The sequence below is a fragment of the Sarcophilus harrisii genome, chromosome 4 (genome assembly GCF_902635505.1).
Source record: "Sarcophilus harrisii chromosome 4, mSarHar1.11, whole genome shotgun sequence".
Taxonomy (NCBI): domain Eukaryota; kingdom Metazoa; phylum Chordata; class Mammalia; order Dasyuromorphia; family Dasyuridae; genus Sarcophilus; species Sarcophilus harrisii.
This window is the reverse complement of record NC_045429.1, coordinates 11,221,828-11,248,945: the sequence shown is the minus strand read 5'-3', so window position 1 is coordinate 11,248,945 and position 27,118 is coordinate 11,221,828. Positions and strand designations below refer to the sequence as shown.

Sequence of the window (27,118 nt, the reverse complement as noted above, 5' to 3'; positions counted from 1 at the left end):
ATCTCTGATCCAAAGACATCTTGGTTTCTAAAAGTTTTTGAGATAAAAATCAACATGAGAAGTGTCAGCTGAACAAACATTATATAGATGAAATGGGCCATTGTGCCCTTACCTGGTAGTTAAGAGGCATTTGTTCTATAGGTAGGATACTGATAAGTAGCATCTATATAAGTTTGCAGGATGATTTACATTTGCTGTTTCATTTGGACCCCATAAAAATACTAAAAGTGAGGTGTTCTTAGCAGCATCTCCCATTAATAGTAGGGAAACAGAGGGAGAAAGGGATTAAACTATTTGTCTGGAATCACAAGCTAGTACCTAAGAAAGGATTCAAACTCAGGCCTTCCTTATAATTAGGTCAGTTCTCTCTCTACTGTGCAAGCTAAGAATGTGTTTTCTGCCCCTTTCAGCCCTGATAATTTAGGAAAGAATTCCTATTTATTTGAAGTAACTCAAAAATTATATTTTAAATATATGATTTTATCCAGCAGTTGTATTCACTTTCTTTGGAGAGTCAGCCGAGTGGATATGATTTAATTTTAGGGTACTCTATACTCTCTCTAGGATCACTGTGATATCCTATTTTATTGTACTTAAATATTAACCATGTGTATTTGCTTCATTTTATTTAATCTTAAACCATGGGGCTTAAATAAATGTCATCAAAACATATTTGGATACATTTTGGATATATCTGTATATACACATGTGCACTCAGATGTACACATACATCTGTCTATATTTATGTTGGGGCACCGTCTTCCACGTCCGTACATTTGCACTGGTTTTCCTCCATGCCTAGACTGTATTCTTTCTTCAAATTAACTTTGCAAAATCTGTTTTTCCTTCAAGATGCAGCTCAGACATCACCTATATGAACGAGCCTTTTTTCATCATCCTGGGAGCTACTCCCTTCCTTCTTTCATCCCTTCCTCTGTATTCTCTTTATATTTATTTTGGAAACTCCTTTCAAGTTAGGATCATCATTCTTTGGACTTACATCCCATTGCCTGAGCGTTCAGAGGTTCTAGGGGCCGAGTCCTGCTCCCTCGCTTGCTATTTGTGCGACCCTAGAGAAAACACTGAACTTCTCTGACTGTCACTTTCCTCCCATTTAAGAAGAGTGTTGGATTAAATTGTCTCAAGTGTCTCCCAGCTCTAAACCTATGTATCATTTTAGAGAAGTAGATTTATTGCCTCTATTTTTAAAATCATACATATCCATAATAGCCCATTCACTTGGAAACCCCTTGTCCCGTGTTTTGTCAGCAAGTGAACATCGTGCCAAGGGACTAGAATATCCTCTTTGAACACAGATTTGTCAGTCCTCTGCTATAAGCAGTTTTCCTTTTATGGGGGGGGAGGGAAGATGCGAACTGACTCATTCTTGCTACTATTTCTCAATGTTAACAATGACCCAGGAGACAAAGAGTGGAGCTTTCTCACGATTTTTATCTAAATAATGGGCTTTCACAGAGTGTGCCTTGCGGAAGAAGCATCTAATTACCTTGCCAGAGTCAGACATCATTGTGAGGAGACAGCCTCCAAAGTACACAATCCCCAAAACTGCCTTTAGAAGGGTTGGCTTATACAGCTTCCGGAACCCTTACAGTGTTGATGTTTTGACCTGGTATTTCTCAGTGAGCAGAGTTCAGATCACCCCCCTCTTTCTACTGCCATACATGTTTTTGCACATTTGGCTCCTTTTCCTTCTTCTTCTTCTCCTTCTTCTTCTCCTTCTCCTTCTCCTTCTTCTCCTTCTCCTTCTCCTTCTTCTCCTTCTCCTGCTTCTCCTTCTCCTTCTCCTTCTTCTCCTTCTCCTTCTTCTCCTTCTCCTTCTTCTCCTTCTCCTTCTTCTCCTTCTCCTTCTTCTCCTTCTCCTTCTTCTCCTTCTTCTTCTTCCTTCTTCTTCTTCCTCCTTTTTCTTCCTCCTTCCTTTTTTTTTTGATGACTTTGGTACGCAGGTCTTCTTGATTTCATCTCTAGTATTCTAATCAAAGTAATTCTTTTTGTTTTTGTTTTTTAAGTTACATGACTTGCCCAAGGTCACACAGGTAAAAAATGTTGAAGTCGAATTTGAACTCAGGATCTACTACTTCTAAGATGGATGGGCTATCCCCTGCACCACCTAGTTGCCCCAACCTCCCCATAAGAAGCAAAGATAAAGGTAACTATGAGCAAATTCCCATGATATAGAAAGCTCAGCTCAGTGGTGTTTTGCAAATTATGGTGAAGGTTATAAGATGATACATTGCACTGAACTTAAGCCAATATCTAAAATCCAGGTGCCTTGCGTATGAAACTCCCTCTAATTCTGGCTTCTTAGAAGGGTTTTGTAAACCTTTAAAGAAAGCATAAATTTCAGTTCTTATTATTAGTTTTTCTGTCCTGATATGTCAGCTTATTAATAAACATTTATTTGTTTTAATTTTTTCTGAGGCAATTGGGATTATATGACTTGCTCATGGTTGCACAGATAGTAAGTGGTAAGCATCTGAAGCTGGATTTGAACACAGGTCTTCCTGACTCCAGAGCCAGTGAACAAGCACTGTGAGGATACAAGTTCAAATCATGAAATGATTCCTATTTACAAAGCCAATATAGTCAAGTGGAGAGAAAATAGTCACATACATAATTTTATGTAGCATAAATGCAAAGCTATGTCCTAAATAGTGCGAATACAACAAAATGTCTCAAAGATATCCAGACAATTTTATGTTCTAATAGTATTGTCAAAAATCATAGTGCATTTTTAAGTTATAATAACTATTAAAGAGCAAATAAATACAAATATATACCAAGTAGTTAAATACAAGGTAGTTTCTGAAGAAGAGGGCATACACTTGTAGTTTTGTGGATTGGGAAAGATTTTATTTACAAGTTAGCTCCTGGATCATAATATAATTAAACAACAATACTATATGATGATCAATTCTGATGGACCTGGCCATCTTCCACAATGAGATGAACCAAATAAGTTCCAATGGAGCAGTAATGAACTGAACCAGCTATACCCAGCGAAAGATCTCCGGGAGATGACTAAGAACCATGACATAGAATTCCCAATCCCTCTATTTTTGCCCGCCTGCATTTTTGATTTCCTTCACAGGCTAATTGTATACTATTTCAGAGTCCGATTCTTTTTGTACAGCAAAATAACTGTTTGGTCATGTATACTTATTGTGTATTTAATTTATACTTTAACATATTTAACATGTATTGGTCATCCTGCCATCTAGGGAAGGGGGTGGGGGGAAGGAGGGGAAAAATTGGAACAAAAGGTTTGGCAATTGTCAATGTTGTGAAATTACCCATGCATATAACTTGAAAATAAAAAGCTATTAAAAAAAAAAAAGAAGGTAGCTCCTGAACAGAATTTGTTTTTTAAATTTTATTTTATAAGTATTTATGATCTCTCCTTCCCACTACCATTCTCCTCCACTGAACATTTGTTTTTAGTAAAAAAGACCAAGATGTCCAGAACCAAGCATGTAGCCTCAGTAAGCAGGATTCTATTCATATATCCATATCAGAAAGGGGTACTTATGGTCACTTACAGACCAGAGCACAAGCCAGGAGAAAAGTGAACCACATCATTCCTTACATCCCACTCCCTTGGAAAAATTGAAAACTTATAAATTTCTAAAATTAGCATTGAAAACACAAAAACTCGGAAACTTGGAACAATGCCCCTTCTCCTCCAGGAGATGCATCCAATTTTAACATAAAATTACAAGTCAAGCTATAGGCTTTAAAAATGAGCAAAAAAAAAAAAAAATCCAAAAAAAAAATGAGCAAAAAACTAAAAGTAAACTTGGCCATAAAAGGTTACTATGATGACGAAGAAAATCAAAACACAAACCTAGAAGGGGATAACAATGTCAACACAACTACATGTGAAGCCTCAAAGGAAATTGTGAATTGCTATCAGACCCAAAAAGAAATCCTAGAAGAGCTCAAAAAGAATTTTTTAAAAAATCATATAAGAGAAGTAGCAGGAAAAAAAATGGGAAAAGAATGAATGAAAATAATGAAAGAAGAGTCAAGAGCTTGGTAAAGGAAACAAAAAAAAAATGAAAAAAAGTTTAAAAATTCACTGAAGAAAATAACTACTTAAAAAGTAGAATTGGCCAAATAGAAATAAAATTTTAAAATCTTGCAGAAGAAAATTCCTTTTCCTATTAATGCAGTTCTTTTATTTTAAAAAAAAACTTTAATAGATTTTTATTTTTCTAAATACATGCAAAGAAAAAATGTTTGTGGCAGTCCTTTATGTAGTGGCAAGAAACTGGAAATTGGATGGATGCTTATGGGCTGGAGAATGGCTGAGTAAGTTATGGTCTATGAATGTTATGGAATATTATTGTTCTATAAGAAATGATCAGCAGGATGATTCCAGAAAGGCCTGGAGAGACTTACATGAACTGAGTAAAGTGAGCAAAAACAGGAAATCATTATACATGGCAACAAGATTACATGATGATCAATTCTGACAGGCATGAATCTCTTCAATAATGAGATGATTCAAAGCAGTTCCAACTGTTCAACCTGAGTTCAAATCTGGCCTCAGATACTTAATACTTACTAGTTGTATGACCCTGGGCAAGTCATTTAACCCCAATTTCCTCAGCAAAAAAAAAAAAAAAAAAGAAAAGAAAAGAAAAGAAACAAAATTACCAGAAAAACTGCCCTGAAATCCTAGAATCAGAGAAAAAAAGTAATAAAGATTGAATCTACTAATCACTGTCATTATCACAATTGAAAGAGATCACAAAATAACAACTCTTAGGAATATTATAGTCAAATTCCAGAGCTCTTAGAGCAAAGAGAAAATACTATAAGCAACTAGAAAGAAACAAGTGAAAAATCTTGGAGTCCCCGAAAGGTTACATAGGATTTAATAGCTTCTACGTTAAAACATTGAGTGGCTTGTGATATGATGCTCCAGAAGGCAAAGAAACTAGAAAGAAGTTAAGTGAGTAGAATTTTAGAAAAGTTAGCTACAATAGATTTCTGGAGACATCTAAGGGAATATAACTTTTTCCGCTCAGTGGTACATGACACCTACACAAAAATTTACCACATATTAGGGCATAAAACCCCATAATCAAATTCAATAAGCGGAAATATTAAATGTAATTTTTCAGATCATGATGAAAAAATTACATTCAATAAAAGGCTATGGAAACCTCAATTAAAATTAGATGGAAACATAATAACCTAATCCTAAAAGGATGAATCAAAAAACAAATTTAGAAACAATCACTAATTTCATTAAAGAAGAAGAGACAACATAGAAAATTTATGGGATGCAACCAAAGCAGTACTTTGGGGAAAATTTATATTTCAAATGATTAATTCAATAAAATAGAGAAAGAACAGATCAATGAATTGGATATGAAATTTTAAAAATAGAAAACAACAAATTAAATTTTTCAATTAAACACTATATTGGAAATTCTGAAAATCAAGAGATACTAATAAAATTGAAAGTTTAAAAAAATGTCAAACAATACACTGAACTGATCAATAAATATAGGAACTAGTTTTATAAAGGGAGAAAATGTGAATTCAACACAAATGAAGAGAAATTAAAGCAATTATTAGGAGTCATTTTGCTCAATTATATAAACCAATAGATCTGACAATCAACTGAAATTGATGAATATTTTATATATACATATACATTATATATATATATATATATATATATATATATATATATATAAACTTCCCAGATTAACAGAAGAAAAATAGAATAATTAACTCATCTTAGCAAAAGAAAATAAACAATCAATGGAATTTCTTTAACAAAAAAAAAAAAAAAAAGCCAGGACTGATTGTATTCAAACTTTGGAAAAATAGGCAAAGAATTCTTGTCAAATTCCTTTTATAGGACACAAATATGGTGCAGATAACTAAAGCTGGAAGAATGAAAACAAGAGACAGAAAACTATCGATCCATTTCTCTAATGAGCATAGATATAAAAGTTGTAATTAAACCTTAGCAAGGAGATTACAGCAATATGTTATAGGAATTTGCTTAAGCTCCCTTTCTCCTCAGCTTCTTACCTGTCTGTGCTCTCTCCCAGTTCAGTCCAACAAATCTGCTCCCACATTCACTCAGTTCAATGCTTCCTTTGCAAAGATCATAAATTTAGATTCCCAAAGAGATCTTGGAGCTGAGTGAGTCCAATCTCCTTATTTCATAGAAGAGGAGGCTCAAGCCAAGAAAGGTTAATTACCTTTGAGTCCCACATCATATTATCAGCAGAAGTGGGATTGGAAGCTTGGGGTTTCTAACTACAAGTTTGCAATTCTTCCCTTTCCTTGAAAAGCATTAGAATTATTCCTTTTTTGTTGTTTTTGTTTAAATAGTCCAGTTTTATTTATTTATTTTATTAAAGCTTTTTATTTTTCAAAACATATGCATGGATAATTCTTCGACATTAATTCTTGCAAAACCTTGTGTTCCAATTTCCCCCCCTTTGCCCACCCCTCCCCTAGATGCAAGTAGTCCAATATATGTTAAACATGGTAGAAATATATTAAATCCAATAGATGCATACATATTTATACACTTATCTTGCTGCACAAGAGAAATCAAATCAAACTGGAAAAAATGAGAAACAAAATAACATGCAAATAAACAACAACAACAAAAAAGTGAAAATGCTATGTTGTGAATGACACTCAGTTCCCACAGTTCTCTCTGTGTGTGTAGATGTTATCTAGTATCCTTTCATCTCTTTTTCTTCTTTTATTGTCAAAGCTAGCATGTCTAATGCAATTTTGAGTAGTAATGGTGATAGTGGGCAACCTTGTTTCGCCACTGATCTTATTGGGAATGGTTCTAGTTTGTCCCCATTACATATAATGCTTGCAGATGATATTTAAATAAATGCTACTGATCATTTTAAGGAACACTCCATTTATTCCTATGCTCTTTAATGCTATTGAAATAATCATATGATTTTTCTTAGTTTGGTTACTGGTATAATCAATTATGCTAATAGTTTTCCTAATATTCAACCAGTTCTGCATTCCTGGTATAAATCCTACTTGGCCATGATATATGATTACTTTCTGTAATCTCTTTGCTAATATTTTATTTAAGATTTTTGCATCAATATTCATTAGGGAAATTGGTCTATAAATTTCTTTCTCTGTTTTCATCCTACCTAGTTTAGGTATCAGTACCATGTCTGTGTTATAAAAGGAGTTTGGTAGGATTTCTTCATTCCCTATTTTTTCAAATAGTTTGTATAGTATTGGAGTTAATTGCTCTTTAAATGTTTGGTAGAACTCACATGTAAATCCATCTGGCCCTAGAAATTTTTTTTCTTAGAGGAGTTGATTATCTTGTTCTATTTCTTTTCCTAAAATGGGACTATTTGAGTAATTTATTTGCTCTTCTGTTAATCTGGAAGAATTATTCTTAAAAACAGCAACTTCTGGGACAACTAGATGATGTAGGGAGAGCTACCTGATACAGTGGATAGACCACTGGTCCTGAAATCGAGAACCTGAGTTCAAATCCAGCCTCATACACTTAATACTTACTATCTGTGTGACCATAGGTAAATCACTTAAATCCAATTGCCTCACCAAAAACAAACAAACAAATAAATAATCAGGTAATTTAGCAACTTCAATTTAGATAGCATGTTTTCTTTTTTTTTAATAAAGATTTTTATTTTCAAAACATTTGCACAGATAATTTGGCAACACTGACCCTTGGATAGCCTTGTGTTTCAGATTTTCTGCTCCTTCTTGCCACCCCTTCCCCTAGATGGCAAGCAATCCAATACATGTTAAATATGTTAAAAAATCTATGTTAAATCTAATATGTGTAAACATATACAATTCTTTTGCTGCACAAGAAAAAATCAGATCAAAAAAGGAAAGTAAATGAGTAAGAAACCAAAATGCAAGTGAACAACAACAAAAAGAGTGAGAATATTATGTTGTGATCCACATTCACTTCCCACAGTTTTCTCTCTGGATGCAGATGGCTCTCTTCATTGCAAGATCTTTGGAACTTACATCAATCATCTCATTGTTGGAAAGAGTCACGTTCATCAGAATTGATTATGGTATAATATTGATGTTGCCATGTACAGTGATCTGGTTCATTTCATGGTGGCATCACTTTATGTAAGTCTCCCCAGGCCTCTCTCAAATCATCCTGCTGATCTTTTCTTATAAAACAAGAATATTCCATAACATTTATATATCATAACTTATTCAGCCATTCTCCAGATGATGGGCAGCAACTCAGTTTCCATTTCCTTGCCACTTCAAAAAGGGCTGCCACAAACATTTTTGCACATGTGGGTCCTTTTCCCTCCTTTAAGTTCTCTTTGGGATATAAGCCCAATAGAAACACTGCTGGGTCAAATGGTGTGCACAATTTGTTAACTTTTTGAACTTAGTTCCAAATTGCTCTCCAGAATGGTTGGATCTGCTCACAGTTCCACCAACAATGTATTAGTGTCCCAGTTTTCCCACATTCCTCCCAATCTTCATCCTTGTCTTTTTCCTGTCATCTTAGCCAAACTGAGAGGTATGTAGTGATATCTCAGAGTTGTCTTAGTTTGCATTTCTCTGATCAATAGTGATTTAGAGGACCTTCTCATATGATTAGAAATAGTTTTAATTTTTCATTTGAAAATTGTTCATATCCTTTGACCATTTATCAATTGGAGAATGGCTTATAAATTTGAGTCAATTTTCTATATATTTTAGAAATGAGGTCTTTATCAGAAACCTTAAATGTAAAAATGATTTCCCAATTTATTGCTTCCCTTCTATCTTGTCTGCATTGGTTTTGTTTGTACAAAAACAATGTTTTTTTCTTGAGGCAATTGGGGTAAAGTAAATTTCCTAGGGTCACACAGCTAGGAAGTGTTAAGTGTCTGAGACCAGATTTGAACTCAGGCCCCCCTGACTTTAGGGCTGGTACTCTATCCAATATGCCACCTAGCTCCCCCCCAAAAAACTTTTTAACTTAATATAATCAAATTATCTAGCTGGTGTTAAAAATATATGTTAAATCTAATGTGTATAAACGTATTTATACCATACTTTTGCTGCACTAGAAAAATCAGATCATAACTTATTCCAGTTCTTTTTTGGACCCAAATTCCTTCCTTCTCCACCGATCTGAGAGGTACACTATCCTATGTCCTTCTAATTTGATATCCTGTTTTTTATGCCCCTCTTACACTTGAGGAAATTCAGGCACAGTAACATTCAGTGATTTAATCAAAGCTCTATAACTGTATAAATTAGAGATGGAGGGCTTAATAGCTAACCTTTCTAATACACTTTAATGTCTATAAAAAACATCTCTTATCTCATGAGGGCCTTATCCTACTGTGATGCTAACCCTTTATCAAGGAGGCTATTGTAACTAAGATTTCATGGGTGTGGGGAATTCCCAAGTGTAGAAACTCTAGCCCTGGATGCTAGTTAGCAACTCCTTTGTATCTCAGTTTTGGAGAGTTGCCTGGGAGTACTTAAGGGTAAAGTGACCCATCCAGTGTCACACAGACAGGATACACCAGACCTTTCTAAATCTCAGCTTGGCCCCATATCCGCTCTGCCTCTGGAAGTCAGTATGACAGGTATTATCACCCACATTCGACCCACTCCTGTCATTTTCTTGCCTTTGTCTCTTCTGGACCAAAGGCCAGGACTAGGAGGACTTGTCCCTTTTGGGGCCCTTGCTCTTCTGATTTGGGAATTTCTCACAATCTACAATGTCAGTCAGTTAAGGAATATTTGCAAGGTCCATTTTGTGCCAAACTGTTCCAAGTTGTAGACAGCTACAATATGTAGCCAGCCTAGTAAAACTTCACTTTACATCTTGGCCAACTTTTTGCCAGCCATGCTGCTTCCAAGCCTTATCCTTTCTCCTTCCACATATGGAGCCATAAACAAATATTGCCATTTCTTCTGGAAAGAATGTGTCTTCTCCCCTGGGGTCCACTAACCACTTCTGTGACATCCTAAAACAAAGCATCTTTCTCTGATCATCACTTCCCTGTATGTGTTATCTCTCCCTATGAAAATATATACTCCATGAGACCAGGGACAGTCTCCCTTCTGTAGGGAGTAAGCTCCGGGGCTTGCCATTGATGTAAACTTTGTAAGAACTTAGTAATTTTTTTTATTTCATTAGTTCAGTCACCATCCATATGTGGAATCATCAGTTACAGTAAATGGTTAAATTTTGGATGCGGTGGATAAGTTCTCTTACCTTGGCAGCATACTTTCCAGGGATGTCCACACTGAGAATGTGATTGACGTACATGTTGCCAGAACTAGCTCAGTGTTGGGGAGGCTCCAAAGGAATGTGTGGAAGAAGAGAAGTATTAGACTGACTAACAGACTGAAGGTATACAGAGCCGTTGTGTTGATCTCATTGTTGTGTGCCTGTGAAACCTGGACAGTGTACCAGCACCATACTGGGAAACTGGATCGCTTCCATTTGAGTTGTCTTAGGAAGATTCTGAAGATCACCTGGCAGGACAAAATACCAGAAACCAAGGTTCTTTCTTGAACTAAACTGCCAAGAGTCCCATTCTCCTATAGAAAGCACAAACTCCATTGGGCTGGCCACATTATTTGAATTCACTTGTCAAAAAAAAAAATATGGAGAACTCACACAGGGTAAGAGTTTACAAAGTGGTTAGAAAAACAAAGCAAGGTCTCTCTTCAGAATTTTAAAATTAGTTGTATGACATTAAAGGCACTGGCATAGGACCACCCAGCATAGTATGCCCTCATCAGAGAAGGTGCTATGCTCTATGAGGAAAGCAGAATTGAATTAGCCTAAAAGAAACACAAGATGTATAAAACTAGAGAATCTACCTCAAATGTTTATGGGAACTATTTGTGTTCAACCTGGGGCAAAGCATCCTGCAGACTAGAGTATGGACCAGCTCCCTGGAGGGCCTTGGGGTCAGCCAGAGTCAGGATATATTAAAGTCCTTGGTCTTTAGGGGGAGAAGTGAAGGAGGCAGGCAGACTGCCATGAGGCTCACCAAAGATGTATCCTGGATTCTGGAGTTCTGAGTCACTAACCTCTTTCCTCCTCCTCCTACTGCCAAGTGCCTCTGGCCTCTCTCACTCTGCCCTCCAGTCCTTGCCTATGATTATCTTAACACCAAACATTCAGCAAGCACTAAGGGTGAGAAGAGCCATTTATCCAAACATATGCTAATAGAGTCATTATCTCACATTGAATAAGTAATTAGCCTTATGTCTGATTCAAGCATACCTTTTTTGGAGTTTCAGGCCTCTACAGCATCTAGTTCTCATTTTGGTCTGATCAGCCACAATTGGAACAAGCTAACATGACTCTAACATAGGTGATGTTCTTTTGGTTCTCTCTAAGAACAAAGAACAACCAACCAATGAAACAATCTTTATTCATGATAAAATTAAATCTCAGGTTAAATGTCAGGTCTACGGTTTCTTGGTCACACAACTAACTAGAGATGAGACTCTCAGACTTGGGTTTCATCTAGAGTACAGTATTCTTCTCAGAACCCTCAGAATCACCTTTCTGGATCCCTCTTTTTAATCTGAAATAGCACCATTGGGTAAGGGAGATAACATTTATAAATAAAAGTATCTGCAAAATATATTCTCTTAGAAGGATCAAGGCCAAGATCCCATGGCCTTGAATTCCAGCTCCAATATTTGAGGAAGAGTTTGATTTCTGTGAATCTGTTTTTGTATTTCTAAAATCATCTTCCACTTCATTTAAAATTATCTCAACTGTCTCTTCCAGTTTTCAATGTTTTAATTCAGTTATGACTTTTTCTGGTTTCATTGAGCACCTGCTGTATACAGCATAGGCACAGGTGTCGCTGGAGAGGCATATTTCTACATAACATTCTTTGAATAAATCACTTGGGATATGAGGCAAACAGCAACCAATCAGAGCAGAGATCTTCCTTCCATCTTTAGCCGTGCTGGGATATAAAATGGAAAGAATATAATTATTCTAATTTTCATCTTTTTAAAAGAATACCATTTGCTTTTTTAAGAAAAAAGAAAGCTCTTTTGTTTGATCATTTTTATTCAAAATACCACCAGTTTAATTTCTTTTCTTTGGGCAATAAGTAGCTTGTCTTTCATATTAGTCTAATGAGACTCATCAATGTTTTCACTTGTCCATCCTGCTGAGATAGCAGATTGATTTGGGAGCTCACTGTTGTGGGCACTCACATCACTCAAACAGATTCCCCATCCCTTCGTGCATTCGCATCCTCAGTATTTCTTTTCCATTTTTTCCAATAAATCTTCTAAAAAGCTTTTATCCAGAATGTTAGAAGTTTGCTTCTATTCTTCCAACATTTTTAGATTTCTGGAATCTAAACATAGTAATATTAAAGATAAGAACAATGAAAAAAGGACAATAATAAAACTAGCTGGCATTTATAATGTTGTATATACGTTATTATGTATTCCTGAGGATAGTCCTGCGAGGCAGCTGCTCATATTACTCTTCCTTTCTTTTCACTAAATCTATGATTTTGTTAGTATGAATTGGCCCCCTGGGGAAAACATCCTTTACCCAGACTGACTGATAATGGATCTATAACTTTTGAGCTGGCTCTTGCCTAAGGTCATGCAACAAGTAGGTGTCAGAGGAGGAGACATGACCCTTCTGCCTCTATTTCATATAAAAGAAGAGAAAATTGAATCACAGAAAGTAGTGATTAACCTGTAGCCAGCCAGGTGACGCCATAGTGGATAGAGCGCAGGGCTTAGAATCAGAAAGATTCATCTTCCTGAACTTACTAAGTGGATGATTCTGGACAAATCACTTAATCACTTTTGCCTCAGTTTCCTCATCTGTAAAATGAGCTGGAAAAGAAAATGGCAAACCATTTTAGTATCTTTGTCAAGAAAACGTCAAATGAGATCACAAAGAGTCAGCTATCACTCAACAAAAACAACAAAATGTCATCATTTGGATCCACTTCTTTCTGACTACAAGCTCAGCACTGCCCACTCAGGCCAGCCTTTCCTGGTCCATGGCTGCTGCTAAATGAACAACTTAGCTCTCCCCAATAATTCACTTCCTTACATATGTCCTTCCTGTATCCATTTTAATGACAGCTAGATGGCATCAGGGACTTGCAATCAGGGAAATGCAAGATCAAATCCTGACCATTACTTACCAGCTGTGTGTCTTAGGCAAATCACTTCACTTTTAAGCCTCAGTTAACTCATTTGTAAAATGGTGAGAGTAATTATGCCTACCTTCTAAGGTGGTCTCAAGTACTTTGCAAACCTTAAAGTGCCGTATAAATTCTAGCTATTAATGGATAATTGGTTGCAAATTTCCATGCTTACTTATTCAAGTCACACAGTGATGTTTTATTAATTATTATTAATTATTTACATTAAATAACAGGATACTGCGTAGGGAGTTCTGTTATTGAAAATTGAACCCGGGCCTGGTGATGGGATTGCCCAGGGCGCACTACCTGAAACCTGAGTTAGTGTCCCAGTATTAACCTTGTCACTCATCTTGGTGTCCAGAAGGAGCTTTCATTGTCTTAGGAAGTCTTTAAATAGCAGTCTGCCAGTTACTCTGTGAGATGGGGAGTTGAACTCATTTCCATAATACTCGGCTACCGGGAACCTTCTGCCATAGATCACCTTTGAATGACTGTAGGATTCCCTGGCACAACTGCAAGGAAATGATGTGGGATCCTTTACTTGGATCCTGGCAAACTTCCTTTAATTTCACTATGTTGCCACCATTCGGGCCTACTTTTCTAATATAACATTCACATCCCCCCATATTTGACACAGTATGAATTTCTGTCTCTACTTTGCAACGAGTCTCTCTCCTCTCTCTCCTTGTCCCCGTCTCTGTCTCTAGCTTTGTGCCTCCTCATAATCCCATATTTTAGATTTCTACTTTCAGTCTTGGAAAATTCCTCACCAGTCATACTTTGACTCACTCCCCCCACCCAGGACTTTCTGTGGGATCTGCAAATTTTGGTTCGTGCCTAGGGCTCTTGAGAGAAAATCAAATTCCATAAATCAGCATTCCGTATCCACTGAGACTAATAACAAGTATCAGAGGCAGCAGAGTTCTAAATGTATAATCAGGAACACCTGAGTTCACATCCACTCTCAAATACTTATTAGGTGTATGACCCTAAACAAGTCACTTAATTGCTGACTGCCTCGGTTTCCTCATTTGTAAAATGGGAATAGTAACACCTGCCTCCCAGGATTACTATGAAGATCGACAGAAATAATATTCATAAAGTATGTTATAGCCCTAAATTTTTACAAATATTATTAGTAGTAGTAGCAATAATAATAATTATAGCCAAGATTTATATAGTGCTTAGTCTGGTCTATGGTCATTATACTAAGCACTTCATTCGATCCTCATAACAACTCTGAGAGGAAAGTACTATTCTTAGCCCAATTTTACAGATGAAGGACTCAAAGAGGTGGGTTAACTTGTCCAGCTTTACCCAGCTAGTGTTTGCAGCTGGATTTATAACCAGCTCCTCCTGATTTAGATCCAGTTCTCTGTGGACTGTGTGATACCCTCTAGCTGCCTCCTGCTGCTAAGCAGCCTGAGCCAGACCCTGTGCTGGAGGCTGGATGGATAAAGACAGAAAAGAAGCAGTCATTCCCTCTGGAAACTTATATCCTGTAACGGAGTAGGGGTGAATAAGCAGAGTTCATGTTCATCAGCAGGAAAATATGAAACAATTCTCTTTTTTTTTTTTATTTAATAGCCTTTTATTTACAGGATATATACATGGGTAACTTTACAGCATTAACAATTGCCAAACCTCTTGTACCAATTTTTCACCTCTTACCCCCCTACCCCCTCCCCTAGATGGCAGGATGACCAGTAGATGTTAAATATATTAAAATATAAATTAGATACACAATAAGTATACATGACCAAAACGTTATTTTGCTGTACAAAAAGAATCAGACATATGAAACAATTCTCAAAAGAAATGCAAAGTACTTTATTTGGAGGACTGGGGGGCACCGACCACTTGGGGAATAGTTTTTCACCATCAGAGGCAGTATCAGAGTTCCAGTCTGATTCCCAAGGAAGGGATTCCAAAAAGCAGAACTGAGGAAGATGGAAGGCCAAGACCAGGGAATACAAGTCTTCCAGTTTGGCTAGAAGGCAGGGATGTGTGTGTGTGTGTGTGTGAGAGAGAGCTGTGTTAAATCACTCAGGAAAACAGATTCAAACCAGAACACCAACTGCTTTAAATACCAAGCAGGAGATTGTATTTTTTCCAGAATACAATAAAAAACCATTGAAGCTTCTTGTGTCAAGGAGAAAGCATGGACAGAATCTGAGTTTTATAAATATCCATTTTTCAGCTATCTGAAGAATGGATTAAAGAGCTGAGACGTGACTCAGGGAGAATGGTTAAGAGGTTATTGCAATAGTCCTAGTAGGAAGTGAAGAGCTGAACCAGGGTAGTGGTTACTTAAGGGGAGAGTAGTGGGTAGATTCGTGGTATTAGATCTTAGATTAAGAGCTAACAAAAGGACGTTGGGAGCCATCCCATTTAATAGATGAGAAATTTTTAACAATGAGAAGTTAAGAGATTTCTACAATCACAAAATATCTAGAGGCAAGATTCAAACTCAAGTGATCAACATTTTCTTCACTATGTGGTCTTGTTGATGTAGAAAGAAAATTGAAAAGATTTGGCAAATTCACTGTATATTTGGGGATGGTCTCTTTCCTTCCCCAATGAGTGAATGAGAGGGAAAGAGCTAAAGATAATTTCTTGCAAACATGGCTAACTGGAAAGATGGTGGTGTTCTTGAGGAAGGAGAGAGAGAAAGTTCTATTTGGGACGTGATGAGTTTAAGATCTTGATGGGCTATCCAAATGACAATATTGGGCAGCTAGCATGGAATTAAATCTCAGGGAAGAAATGAGGGCTGCAGGGATAGATCACAAAATCATGTAATTAAAAATGATCATTGAACTTGTAGAAGCTGATGAGATCCCCAAGAGAGTAAGTTTTCAAGGCAGAAAGAATTACCTGCATCTCTCTCCACTAAGGAAGATTCAATCAAAGGGGTAATATTTGTATGATGACCCAGGAAGGGAAACTGAAAAGCAGTTGCTGCTCAGTGTGTGGAGTTTGGAGATGCTTTGGAGACTGAGGGAAGAAAAAAGAAAAGGTTGGGAGAGTCATTGTGGTTAGTGAGAGAAGAAATCCAATGACTGATAAAAATATTGCCAACAAACATTGAGAATCCAGTCACCCTTCTGTAACAAGAAATAGACTGCAAACATGTTGAACCTCTATCAGGTTGCTTACTATCTTGAGGAGAGGTAAGGAAGAAAAGGAGAGAGAGATTTGGAAACAAAGTTTTGCAAAGATAAATGTTGAAAACTATCTTTGCATGTATTTGGAAAAATAAAATGGTATCAAATAAAGAAATTTTAAAAAAGAAATAGGGGTGCAAATAGTTGAAATAGCTCCAAGCTAGAAGTCAATAGACCTTTCTGGTCAAGTCCCTGCTCTCTTCCTGAGCTGCCTAGCTTTGGGTCTTTCACATATTCCTAACCCTCTCTCTGCTGGAGCTTCCATCATTAGTTAAACAAGTAAGTTGGGCTCAGTGACCTCCATGAAGCCTTCTTGCCCTGACATTTCATGATTTTGAGAGTCAACTTCCTATAAGCCTTTTGGCAAACATATTCCTCAGGCAGAGTCACTAGCAGAATCCTATTAATTTGCTTCCGTTGCTTCTCATCGTAGGCAGTGTGAAGAATGACGTCAAATGGCCCAGCCTGACACCGACTTGACAGTGGAGTCAGTGGGTAATTATAACTGCACGATTAATGGAGCCTTTGGAAGATTTTGTCAACGCTTTCTTATCAGAGCTCTGGCTTTATCTATCCAAAGGAATTTAATAACTCTACAGCCTTCCTCCTACACCCCCCCTTTTTAATAAGATTTTTGTTGGTGTTTTTCTATATCACCATCACTTCCTGATGGCCCCCGAGCCCTGCAATAGATCACTCCTTTGTAACAGAAAAAAACATAATTTCAGAAATTCTTTTATTGATGATCACCCAGAAAATCTTAGGGTCAGAAACCAAGAACCAGAAGATTTCTCAGAATCCAGCAAGTCCAATCTCCTTAGACACAGAGACATTAATGCTTGAGGCAGGATTTGAAACTAGGTCTTTGTGACTTACGAACTTGAGTCCTATCCATGACCACACTATTTCTGCTCCTATGGATATCGGTACTTTACTCTTACAGGAAATGATGCAATAAATAATTCGCTAGGTCAAATGTTATGACATTTTAATGCTGCTGGTAAATTTGGCACAAAAATTATTTAGAAGAGGAAGAAAAGTTTCTCAAAATGGTGTTTTTTAAAAATAACTTTAATGAGGAGTTTGGGGGAAAAGATAATTCATTTTACAACTTTCCTAGATTTATCATTTCTTCAATATAAACATTGTTTCCAGTCATATAGCTCTTAGCCCATCCTAGGCAATTCTTGTCCAGATTTTATCCAAATTCCCAGCAGAGGGTCTACCCCGCTTGTTGACGGATTTCCTTGAGCCTTTTCACATTATATGGTTACCAGAGGAGCAACAGACCAATTTATCTCTCTCTCACTGGAACACCAGCTTATGCTTTTCTCTGTATTTATCTGCTGAAATTCTCGAGGTTTTTTCTCCCGTCGAACTTCTCCTTAATAATGAGTTATAGCAAGATCATTCTCATGTGCATCTCCCCATGATCTTCAGGGTCATCTTTTTTGCTGTGTTCTCTGATCCCAGAAATGCCATGAAAAACAATACCAGTGTTAAAAAGACAGACCTTTGCTTCAGGGCAAAGCTTGAGATCATTCAAAAAAAAAAATAACACTGTCAGGAAGACAAGCTATTCTTCTCTCCTTATCTTTTTTGCCCATTCTGAGCCTAGTTTTTTGTCCTTGGTCATGCCCAATGCAGATAAATGTAATAAATGTAGTAAAAACCAGCTCCAAGAGTTTTCTGCCCAACTCTACATTGTAGTCCAGACAACAGAGCTATCCTTCATCTAATTGCTTTTCCCCATATGCAAACTTTTTTGAGTGTTTATATCTTTTTTAGCAGGTTTCCCAATGTTTCTGGGCATGATGCAGTCAACACAATATCATCCACAAACTTGAGCATTGAAAGGGCCTTAATACTTCAAGTTTTTACTTTAGAAAAAGAAAAGATTGGATTCACTGGCAGAATCTCACATCTTTTCTCTCGATTTTATTCACCATCCATCTGCCTCTATGACTTTGAATAGATCATCCCTCATGCTTGGAATGCTCTCCCTCTTAACTTTGGCCTCTTGAAATCCCTATTTCTTTTCAAGGTTTCTTTCTGACAAGGATTTGTCATAGTGAAGAGGATTCAAAATCACCTGGGGTCCATTGATGCATGTTATTGTTGGATGAAAAGACCATAACTTTATTCACAGACTAGAATAACAGCCCCAAGACATGCTGCTGATGTTGGAATTAACCATATCCTCTATTATGGACCTTTCTAAAGATTTTACTTCACTGATAATTACAATCTTATTTTTACATTAAAAAAATTTTTTTAAACAAACACAAAACCAGAAAAGAAACACTTTGGGAAAAGGGAAGTTCCCACCTTCCTCCCTAGTTCCTGAGTATTTTTTAACTTATGATGGTGCCAAGTGTTTATTCACAGTGGCTTATGATACAAAGTTATCACTTCCAAATCCACAAATATTCTTTTACCGAGCTAGAATATTGCCATTTCCTGGAATATTTATATCTTCCTCTGATGATTCTGTAACTGCTGCTGCTGAAAAATCTCTTAAAATTCTGGCCAAAAAATGGTTAATATCATATTAAAATCTCTGACTGGTTGTTGTCCTTCATTCTCAACGGGGACCAAAATGACATCTTTACGTTAGGGTTGAGTTACAGAGTGTCTGACTCTGGCTGATCAGAACAATAAGCTCAGAATACTCTGCCACAGGTTGGACACAAATAGTCCTCGTGAACATTGGGGGGGGGGGTTCTCTAATTTTGTGCATCACACATTTCTTCTGAGGCAATTCAATTCTGCTTTGCTCATAGAGCACAGCACCTTCTCTGATAAGGCCATAAGACTGTGTTCTTTTATCCAGTAACACATGTAGATGGTACATCTTATTCCCCCGACAAATGTTATCAATAAAAACATTTACATTATTAACAATAATTATAAATTATCATTTATAAGACTATTATTATGATGAATTTATCATCATATAATGATGATGATGATGAAACTTTAAAGGTCGGCACAGCACTTTACATATATTCCTTCATTTGAACTTAACAAAAAACCTTTGAAGTAGGTGCTTTTATTGTTGGCCTTTTACGGTCTAGAAAATTGAGATTGTGAAAAGTGAAATAGCTTGTTGTTGACTACAGAACTGCCCCTGTTTGGGGCAGGATTTGAACTCAGCCCTTTCCTACTCCACATCTAATGCACTGTGTAAATGGACTCTCTGACCACATTCAGATTAAACACACTTAAATGTCAGATAAGCACTAAAAGAGGAAGGAGTGACTCACTTTCTAAGGTCCCTTCCAGCTTCAGGTCTACATAAGGCTTTTTCAGAGATTTCATTGACTTCTCGTGAACAATTCTCCTGAGTTCCTTTCTCTGGGAGAAGTACCTGTAGAGAACTGTTTAGAGAGGTAGAGATTTGCTTAGGGTTGAGATCTAGGATGACTACGTTCCCTAAGAAAAGGGCAGAAAGAAAGGACTTTCAGGAGGGGAAAGGACCTTCTTGTCCCCCTCCTGGCAAGCGCTGGCGTGAATCCCCCGTGTTCCATGGCTGTTGCTGCTGAGCTCTTGCTCTGCTGTTTGAAGTTTGTGTGAGCTCAGGCTGGCTCGGGCTCCGGGCCCTAATGGTTGCTGGCACTAGCTCATCACAATAGCTTCGAGCACAGCTTGCCACAGCACTGCTTGCTTCCAACTGTCTTTTTCTACAGACACATTCCGGCACATTCAAAAGAAAGAAAGGAAAGGGGGGAGGAAAAGGAACCGCATCCATTTCAGGTCCCGATCAAGGACTCCTGGATGGTGTGGGATTGGGACTCTGGACTCTCCTTCCCTTCACCCCCTCGTGTCCTCGTCTCATCCTCCCCCCCAATCTGTGTGTTTACAAGCCCATTGGAAAGGCTTGGTTTGGACCCCATCTCGGTATCCTACGTTGTTCCAAATTTGGGGAGCTTTGGAAACATCAGCCGGTGACCTTCGCGCGCTCAGTGGTGGCCCTTCTGGGTGACCTATGGGCAGTTTGGATACAGAAGAAAGTGAAGGAGCTTCTTGCACCCAGATCGGAGGCTTTTCTTTCCCCGGGAGCAGGCAGCCAATTTCTCGCCTCCTCACTGATGCGTTTTGGAGACCGTTCCCGTCGGCCTCTCGGGAGGTCGAGGCAGGCCATTCGAATCCCCGGGGTTTTGTTCCGAGAGGCACTCGGCCGAGGAGGCTGAGCCCGAGCTAGGGCTGTTAGGAGACGCAAAGGTTCAGTGTCAGGGCGCTGAGGCGCTCGCACAATCCCGTGTCAGCCCGAGTCCTGGAGGAGAGAATCGCTTTTTACAAAAGGGTGAATTGAGTCCAGTTGTCTCAAGCAGCCGGAGCCAATGAGCCTGGAGTGGGCGGAGCTCCAGTGAGTGCGTTACGTGGCCAGATGATAATTCTGAATGAAGATTTTCCCCAATCCGAGGTGCCATTTGCTCCGCGGCTGCCTCGGGGTCCGCGGTCTCGGTCCTCGGCGCGAGTGGCCCGCCCGGGAGGGCACCGGCGGCGCCCGCGCACTTGGCGGGCCGAGGCTCTCCAGCCGGGTGCACGCGAGGGCCGGCGAGGAGCCCTTCGGGATTTGGCATGAGTGGGGCTCTCCGGCTGAATGAATTCAGCGAGTGGCAGCGTGTAGCTCGCAGACGAGCCGCCTCCACCAGGAGGCTACAGACAGAGCAAACACCGAGGTGCCGTTTGCAGAGGGAGAGCCGGGGCTGAGCGAGCTGCCCGCCCAGAGCCCGGCTGCGCGGAGCCCGCGACGCGCCCTCCCGCTCCCGCTCGCGGCCCCAGCTCCCCTCGGGCTCCGGGACCTGGCCGGAGCGAGCCCGGCGGCGCCCCGAGTGTCTCCTCCGCTCGGCTCCCGCTTCCCCCCGGGTGTCTGTGCCGGCTCGCGCCCCGCCAGCCCAGTCATGACGGCCAGGGAGCCTGCGAAGGAGCTGGGCGCTCTGGAGAGCGAGGTGCGCATCCGGACTTTCAAGGAGCAAATGCACTTGGAGCTGGAGCTGCCCAGGTCCGGCACCAGACCCACTTCCCCCAAGATCTCCCCTCGCAGCTCTCCCCGAAACTCCCCGTGCTTCTTCCGAAAGTTGCTGGTGAACAAGAGCATCCGGCAGCGCCGGCGGTTCACGGTGGCGCATACGTGGTAAGCCCGGCTCTCTCCCTCTCCTTCTTCCCCCCGGGGCAGGGAGAGCGGGGGAACCTCAACAAACCCGGCTTTCGTTCACCGTCCGTGCGGCCGGGGGGAGCTAAGGGGAGAGGGGGACGGGGGCAAAGCGGCGCCGGGGAAGTCGGTCCTGGCTTCTGCTGTTCTGGCCGAAATCCAGAAACCTTGGAACGGGGAGGGAGGCTCACCTGGATCTCCGAGGCGGAGGAAGGGGCCGGGGTGGGGGTGGGGGTGGGCTGGGATTGCCGTGAGGGAAGGGAAGGGGCCGGGACTGCTTTAAGAAAACGTCTGGCAGGGATGGGTGCCCACTGGTACCAGGCGCAGCTGTGTCAATGGATTGTTTGGGAGTTGAAGGCTGAGTGGATGCTGGAGTGTTTCCCCTTTCTTTCTAGGCCGTGCTATGGCTTTGCTGGGCCACCTCAAATGTACAGACTCGTTATAGATCAGCTTTGGAAAGCGGGCTTGGACTTTTTTTTTTGGGGGGGGGAGTCTCTTTGTCCCTATCCCTCTTTGTCATATCTATGGAAACACATTTCCGTGCTGGGTAAAACAAGTCACAAAGGGCAAACACGATTTGTCCTTGCCAAATTGGTGGACGCTTTCTCTGTATTCTGAGGGAAAAAGAATTAAGACAGTTCCATTTTTATGCTTGAAAACTCCATAAAGCTTGACTAGGGCTGCAATTCCATTTCTCTCACAAATTGTACTGATTGGGTCCCCAACTTTCTAAGAAAGGGGGGGGGCAACTGGCAGAGGAGACTTTTCCTGAAGAACCCAGAAGTCTCTGAGAGATGCAGTTCCAGGTGAAGATGCCCCACTGTGGTTATCTGAGGGAAGAACGTTGTTTCTTTGGGTGGTTGTCATTTTTTAGTTTCGCATCTGGCTCTGTGACTTAAATAGGGTGGTGAAAGTGTGAAGTTGCCCACCACGGGGGTAGAATAGCAACTCTTCTCTAATTCAGAGTCCTAGTGAGGCCTGGGATATTACTGACACGTTAGGTGACTTGTCCTTCCATTGGAGTCGAAATTTGAATCCAGCTGTTCTGACATCTAGACTGACAGGGGAATATCTTTTTTGTTTTTCAATAGAAACTTAAAATTCTAAAATGTTTTAAAAACATTATTTAAAAAAACCCAGAAATGCAATCTGATTACACGTAGTGCAGTGGACAGGAGTTTGGGGTTGGAGTCAATCAGGGTTTGAACTTGTCTATACCTTAAGCAAGTCATCTGAGTCTCAATTCTTTAAATGCTTGTGGACTTCATGGTAGAATGAGGACATCAGACCCCTAAAGTCCCATCTGGCTTGAAATTTATGATCCTGTAAGAGGGAGAATTGGAACCATCTTCTTAGTTGATATACCAAGGCTCTCAGGTATGGTGCAGTTCTTTCTCCAGCTCAGGCATGAGAAATGAGAAGTAGCTCAGCAACCCTTTAATCAGTGCAAATGAAAATGCAAGAGCCACAGTTCATTTGCTTTTTTTAGTCTATTTTTTTTTTCTTTTGAATGATGACACCATTCAAAATCAAGTTCTTCTGCCATTGGAATAGTTTTTTTTGTTATTTAATAGGGGGAGATACGGGGAGTTGCAGCATTTCCTGAGAGCTGTTCCAGCATCCTAGTCTGGAAAGACTATATTTCTGCAAAAAAGATCCCCATACATTGGCATCTGGACAGTGACGTTTGGGGCTATAGGAGTGAATATCCACTCTAATTCATGGTATTTCAACCTTTGTGGGAGCATGGATCCTTTTGGCAGCTTGGGAAAACGTATGGCTTTTTTTTTTTTTTTTGAGTGATGTTTTGTTTTTATGATGAAAGATGATGATGAAAGAATTCAGTTAAGTTAGTGAAAATAAGGATGTACTATTTTCATCTTGTTTCATGGACCCTCTGAAATATACCCAATGACTCCAATGGATTCCTGGTCAAATTCTATTTTCTCATTGCTTCCTGGTCGACCCTACAAAAACCCCATACAGAGTTTCAGCCGGCAGCAGCTCCAAGTGCACTGTTGCTATTCAAGTCATACAAAGTGTGGCCAAGTAAGCAGGCTGCCTTTTAATTTATTCTAGGCAAAATTACATTGCGATGGAACCTTGGAGCTCTCCACATTATTTATTTGCTTACAGACCCTTCTGACTTTTTAGCCTCTTAAGATGCTGACATTTTTAGCAGAAGGTTTCCCAGAAGAACCTCATGGTCTGCTGGCTTCTTCCCTCTTTTTTTTTTTTTTATAGCATGTGAATGTGTTTATGCAAATGTTTCACTAAATTGTGTTACTATAGGAAATAGCTGAATGAAATATTAATTATGCTAAAAATGAAAGCACAATAAGATGTTATGATTTGCATATAAATGCATACATAGAGCTATATTTAAAAATATCCTGATCTGTTTTAGTAGGGAGTTTCCTCATGTGAATTCATAGACTATTCCTTATTTTTGTGTCCTTATACATATATGTTTGTGTGGATATATACATATGCATACAGATCACACTCATTCACACAGGTACATACATGCACACATGGATGCACATGTATTCTTATCTCTAGTCAAGGCAAGCTGTGATTTTTTAGCAGAAGAAAATCTAATTAGAGTTTTTAGTAAGCTCATTTTCAGATAATGATAAATCCAATTAAAGCTCAGATATGCCTCCCATATGATAATGATTTTAGCTACACAAATATGCCAACATGACTTTTCTCCTTGGGACAGATTTGACGCAGTGCTATAAATATGAATTGGATTATTCTCTAACTGGCCAAACAATATTTTGGAATAACTACTTTGGGCTTTTAATTTTGCTTACATGTTGTCCCCTTGAGGCACCGGTAAGTTGAAGAAGGGAAATTCTATGACATGAGCTCGAGATCATAGTAAATGACCAGCTTCCTTCGTCAAGGGAAAAGGGTTAAATCACTCATGAGAAAAACACCATAAAGGCAAAGAGGTCTAGTGACTGAGCTTGAGAATAGAAAGACCTGGCTTCACATCCTGCCTATTGTATTAATTTGCCAAAAGGACAAGACATTTAATTTCTCCAAACCTCAGTTTCTTCATCTGTAAAAGGAGAATAATAATATCCATCATGTCTACCTTGCCTGGTTATTTGTAGAAGCATAGATCTAGAGCTGGAACATATCTATTCTAAACTAACCCCCTCATTTTATACATGAGAAAAAAATAGGAAAAGGGGAAATATTAGGAAAGCTGTTCAAAGTCACATAGTGAAAGGTTCAGGATTTGAAGTTGGTCCTAGGATGTTGCACTATATCCCACTGTCTCCTTTTGCCTAAGATACATACAGGGGAAGTGACTTCCACTTCACTCACTTCCCCAGCTAGTAATTGTCCAAGGTAGCATTTGAAACCTGATTCCTGATTCTAAGCTTAGCACTGTAGATACTATAATATAGTAAGTTTCTACATTTTGCTTCTGGAGCAGCTAGGTGGCACCTATGGTGGATAGAACTCTGGACCTGAAATTAGGAGAATTCATCTTTATGAGTTCAAATCTCACCTCTGACACTTGCCAGCTGTGTGATCCTGGATAAGTCACTCAACCATGTTTGCTTCTATTTCCTTAAATGCAAAATGATTTGGAGAAGAAAATGGCAAACCTCTTCAGTATCTTTACCAAAGATCCCAAATAGAATCATAGTCTCATACAACTGAAGAGAAGGAACAATGTAAGTTGTTCCTTATGTTTTAAAAACAACAAAAAGTGTTTCATCTCTTCTTATGAAGATATAATGTAGTTTGCTTTGGTCAGTCTGACATGACAAAAGCCTAGCAGCTTCCTCTCCCTGGTGACCAATATTTTCAAAACCTTGCATTTAAATTGGAAATACCAAATGTACTCTTAGAAATGAGAAGCAGGTCGTTATTTTTCATTATTAGATGGGAGGATTCTTGTCAGGAATGGTTTGATATTTGAGCTAAAATTAAGGTAATTCTGAATGACATGAGAGCTTTTGGATCCAAACCTTCCAAATAGGTTTTTGTGTCTTTTGTTAACTACAGGGTTGGGTTTATTTTGATAAATTTAGAGGTTTGTTTGTATTTTTTAAATAGAAATCAGTAGGGAGATATGGTCGAGTTGAGGGGAGAGCAAATGTCATCCTGAAACTCGCTTGTGAAATCAGGATCCTGACTGGGAATATAGTTAAAGTCTTGTCTTTAATTAGGATAATTATCATCTTTTGTCTGGATTGTATCTTGTCACATCGTTTTCAAAACTGCCCTCTTTGGAAGCTTTGTAATAGTTCTTTGTGCAAAATTTAATCATTTCAAGACTGGTATTATTATGACAATCTTACCTCAGACAGTCAATAAACATTTATTAAGCACTTACTATGTACCAGGTACTTTGCTAAGTGCAGGGGATAAAAAAGAAGGCAACGGTAGCCCCTGTCTTAAAGGACCACACCATCCAAGAGGAAGACAACAAGCAAACAACTATATTCCAACAATCTTTAGACAGAATAAATAGTAAATAAATGGTGCTAAGGAAGATTGGGCATGACTTCTTCTCAAAGGTACGATTTTGGCTGGGACTTAAAGGAAGCCAGGGAATTCTGGAGGCAAAGAAGAAGAGGGAGAGCATTCTAGGGATGGGGAACATCCAGAGAAAATAACCAGAGCCTAGAGAAACCTCCATTTAGCCCAGTCTTTCATGCTGAGACTTAAGCTGGATCCTAATCTGGATATGGAAAATTTCCATCATTTTCCATAATTCCCATAATGGGAATTTTCTATAAAAGTCCATGATCATAGGATCAGAAATCAAGAAGTAGGAGGAACCTTTGATTCCATCTCATTAATTCTTCTCATTTACATATGAGAAAAATGAAACCTAAGAAAATGATGTGACTTGGGGCAGCTGCTGGTACAGTGGATGGACCACAGGGCTTGAAAGTAAAAAAAACCTGAGTTCAAATGTAGCCTCAGAAATTTGCTAGCTGTGTGAATGTTGCTTATTATTTAACCTCTGTCTGACTTAATTTCCTCATCTGTAAAATTGGGGAAATGATAGCACATGCTTCCCAGGATTGTCATGAGAATCAAGCAACATAATATTTGTACAGTTTTCTGTAAGTCTTCTGTAAGTGCTCTACCAATCAATACTACCTATCAAATGAAATTGTCCAAGTTTGAATCCTAAGTATGCCTTCTGTTGGGAAGCTGATCTCGAATCCTCTGACTCCAAATTCAGTCACTTTCATGGATCTGAAATTGTACTTGAGTGAATTTCAGTGACATTCAAAGTTGCCTCTCAGCCTTCTCTTCTCGAGGCTGAATAATCTTTGTTGTTTTTAGCTTTCATCTACTGATTTGCCACTCTCTTAGTCATCGCTGTGATTCTTCTCTGAACCTTCTCCAAGTTTCCTAATTGCCTTTAAATTCTAGAGTTTAGAATTAAACACCCGGCTCTCGGGTCTGAGAAGGGAGATTTCTGCTACAATTCGATGTGAGCTGACTGAGAGCCAGTTAGCCACTCTCAATCTGGGAGGGGTCAGCCCTGGCCACCCAGTATTATCTCCCATCATCACAATTTTCAGCTTACTCTAAGCTACCAC

The 27,118-nt window shown here is 39.1% G+C and overlaps 1 protein-coding gene across 2 annotated transcripts in view; it reads left to right on the top strand.

Annotated features, from left to right (window-relative positions):
- Positions 1-27,118, top strand: part of PDE4B (phosphodiesterase 4B) — a 632,040-nt gene that overhangs the window by 191,599 nt on the left and 413,323 nt on the right. Inside the window, exon 1 of one of the 2 annotated variants that reach the window (XM_031968953.1) lies at positions 20,277-21,512. The exons of the other annotated variant lie outside the window; for it this stretch is intronic. Coding sequence (XP_031824813.1) covers positions 21,280-21,512 — 233 coding nt within the window. The 5' untranslated portion in view covers positions 20,277-21,279. Of the gene's footprint in view, positions 1-20,276; positions 21,513-27,118 lie in introns of those variants that run through there. 2 annotated transcript variants of the gene reach the window in all.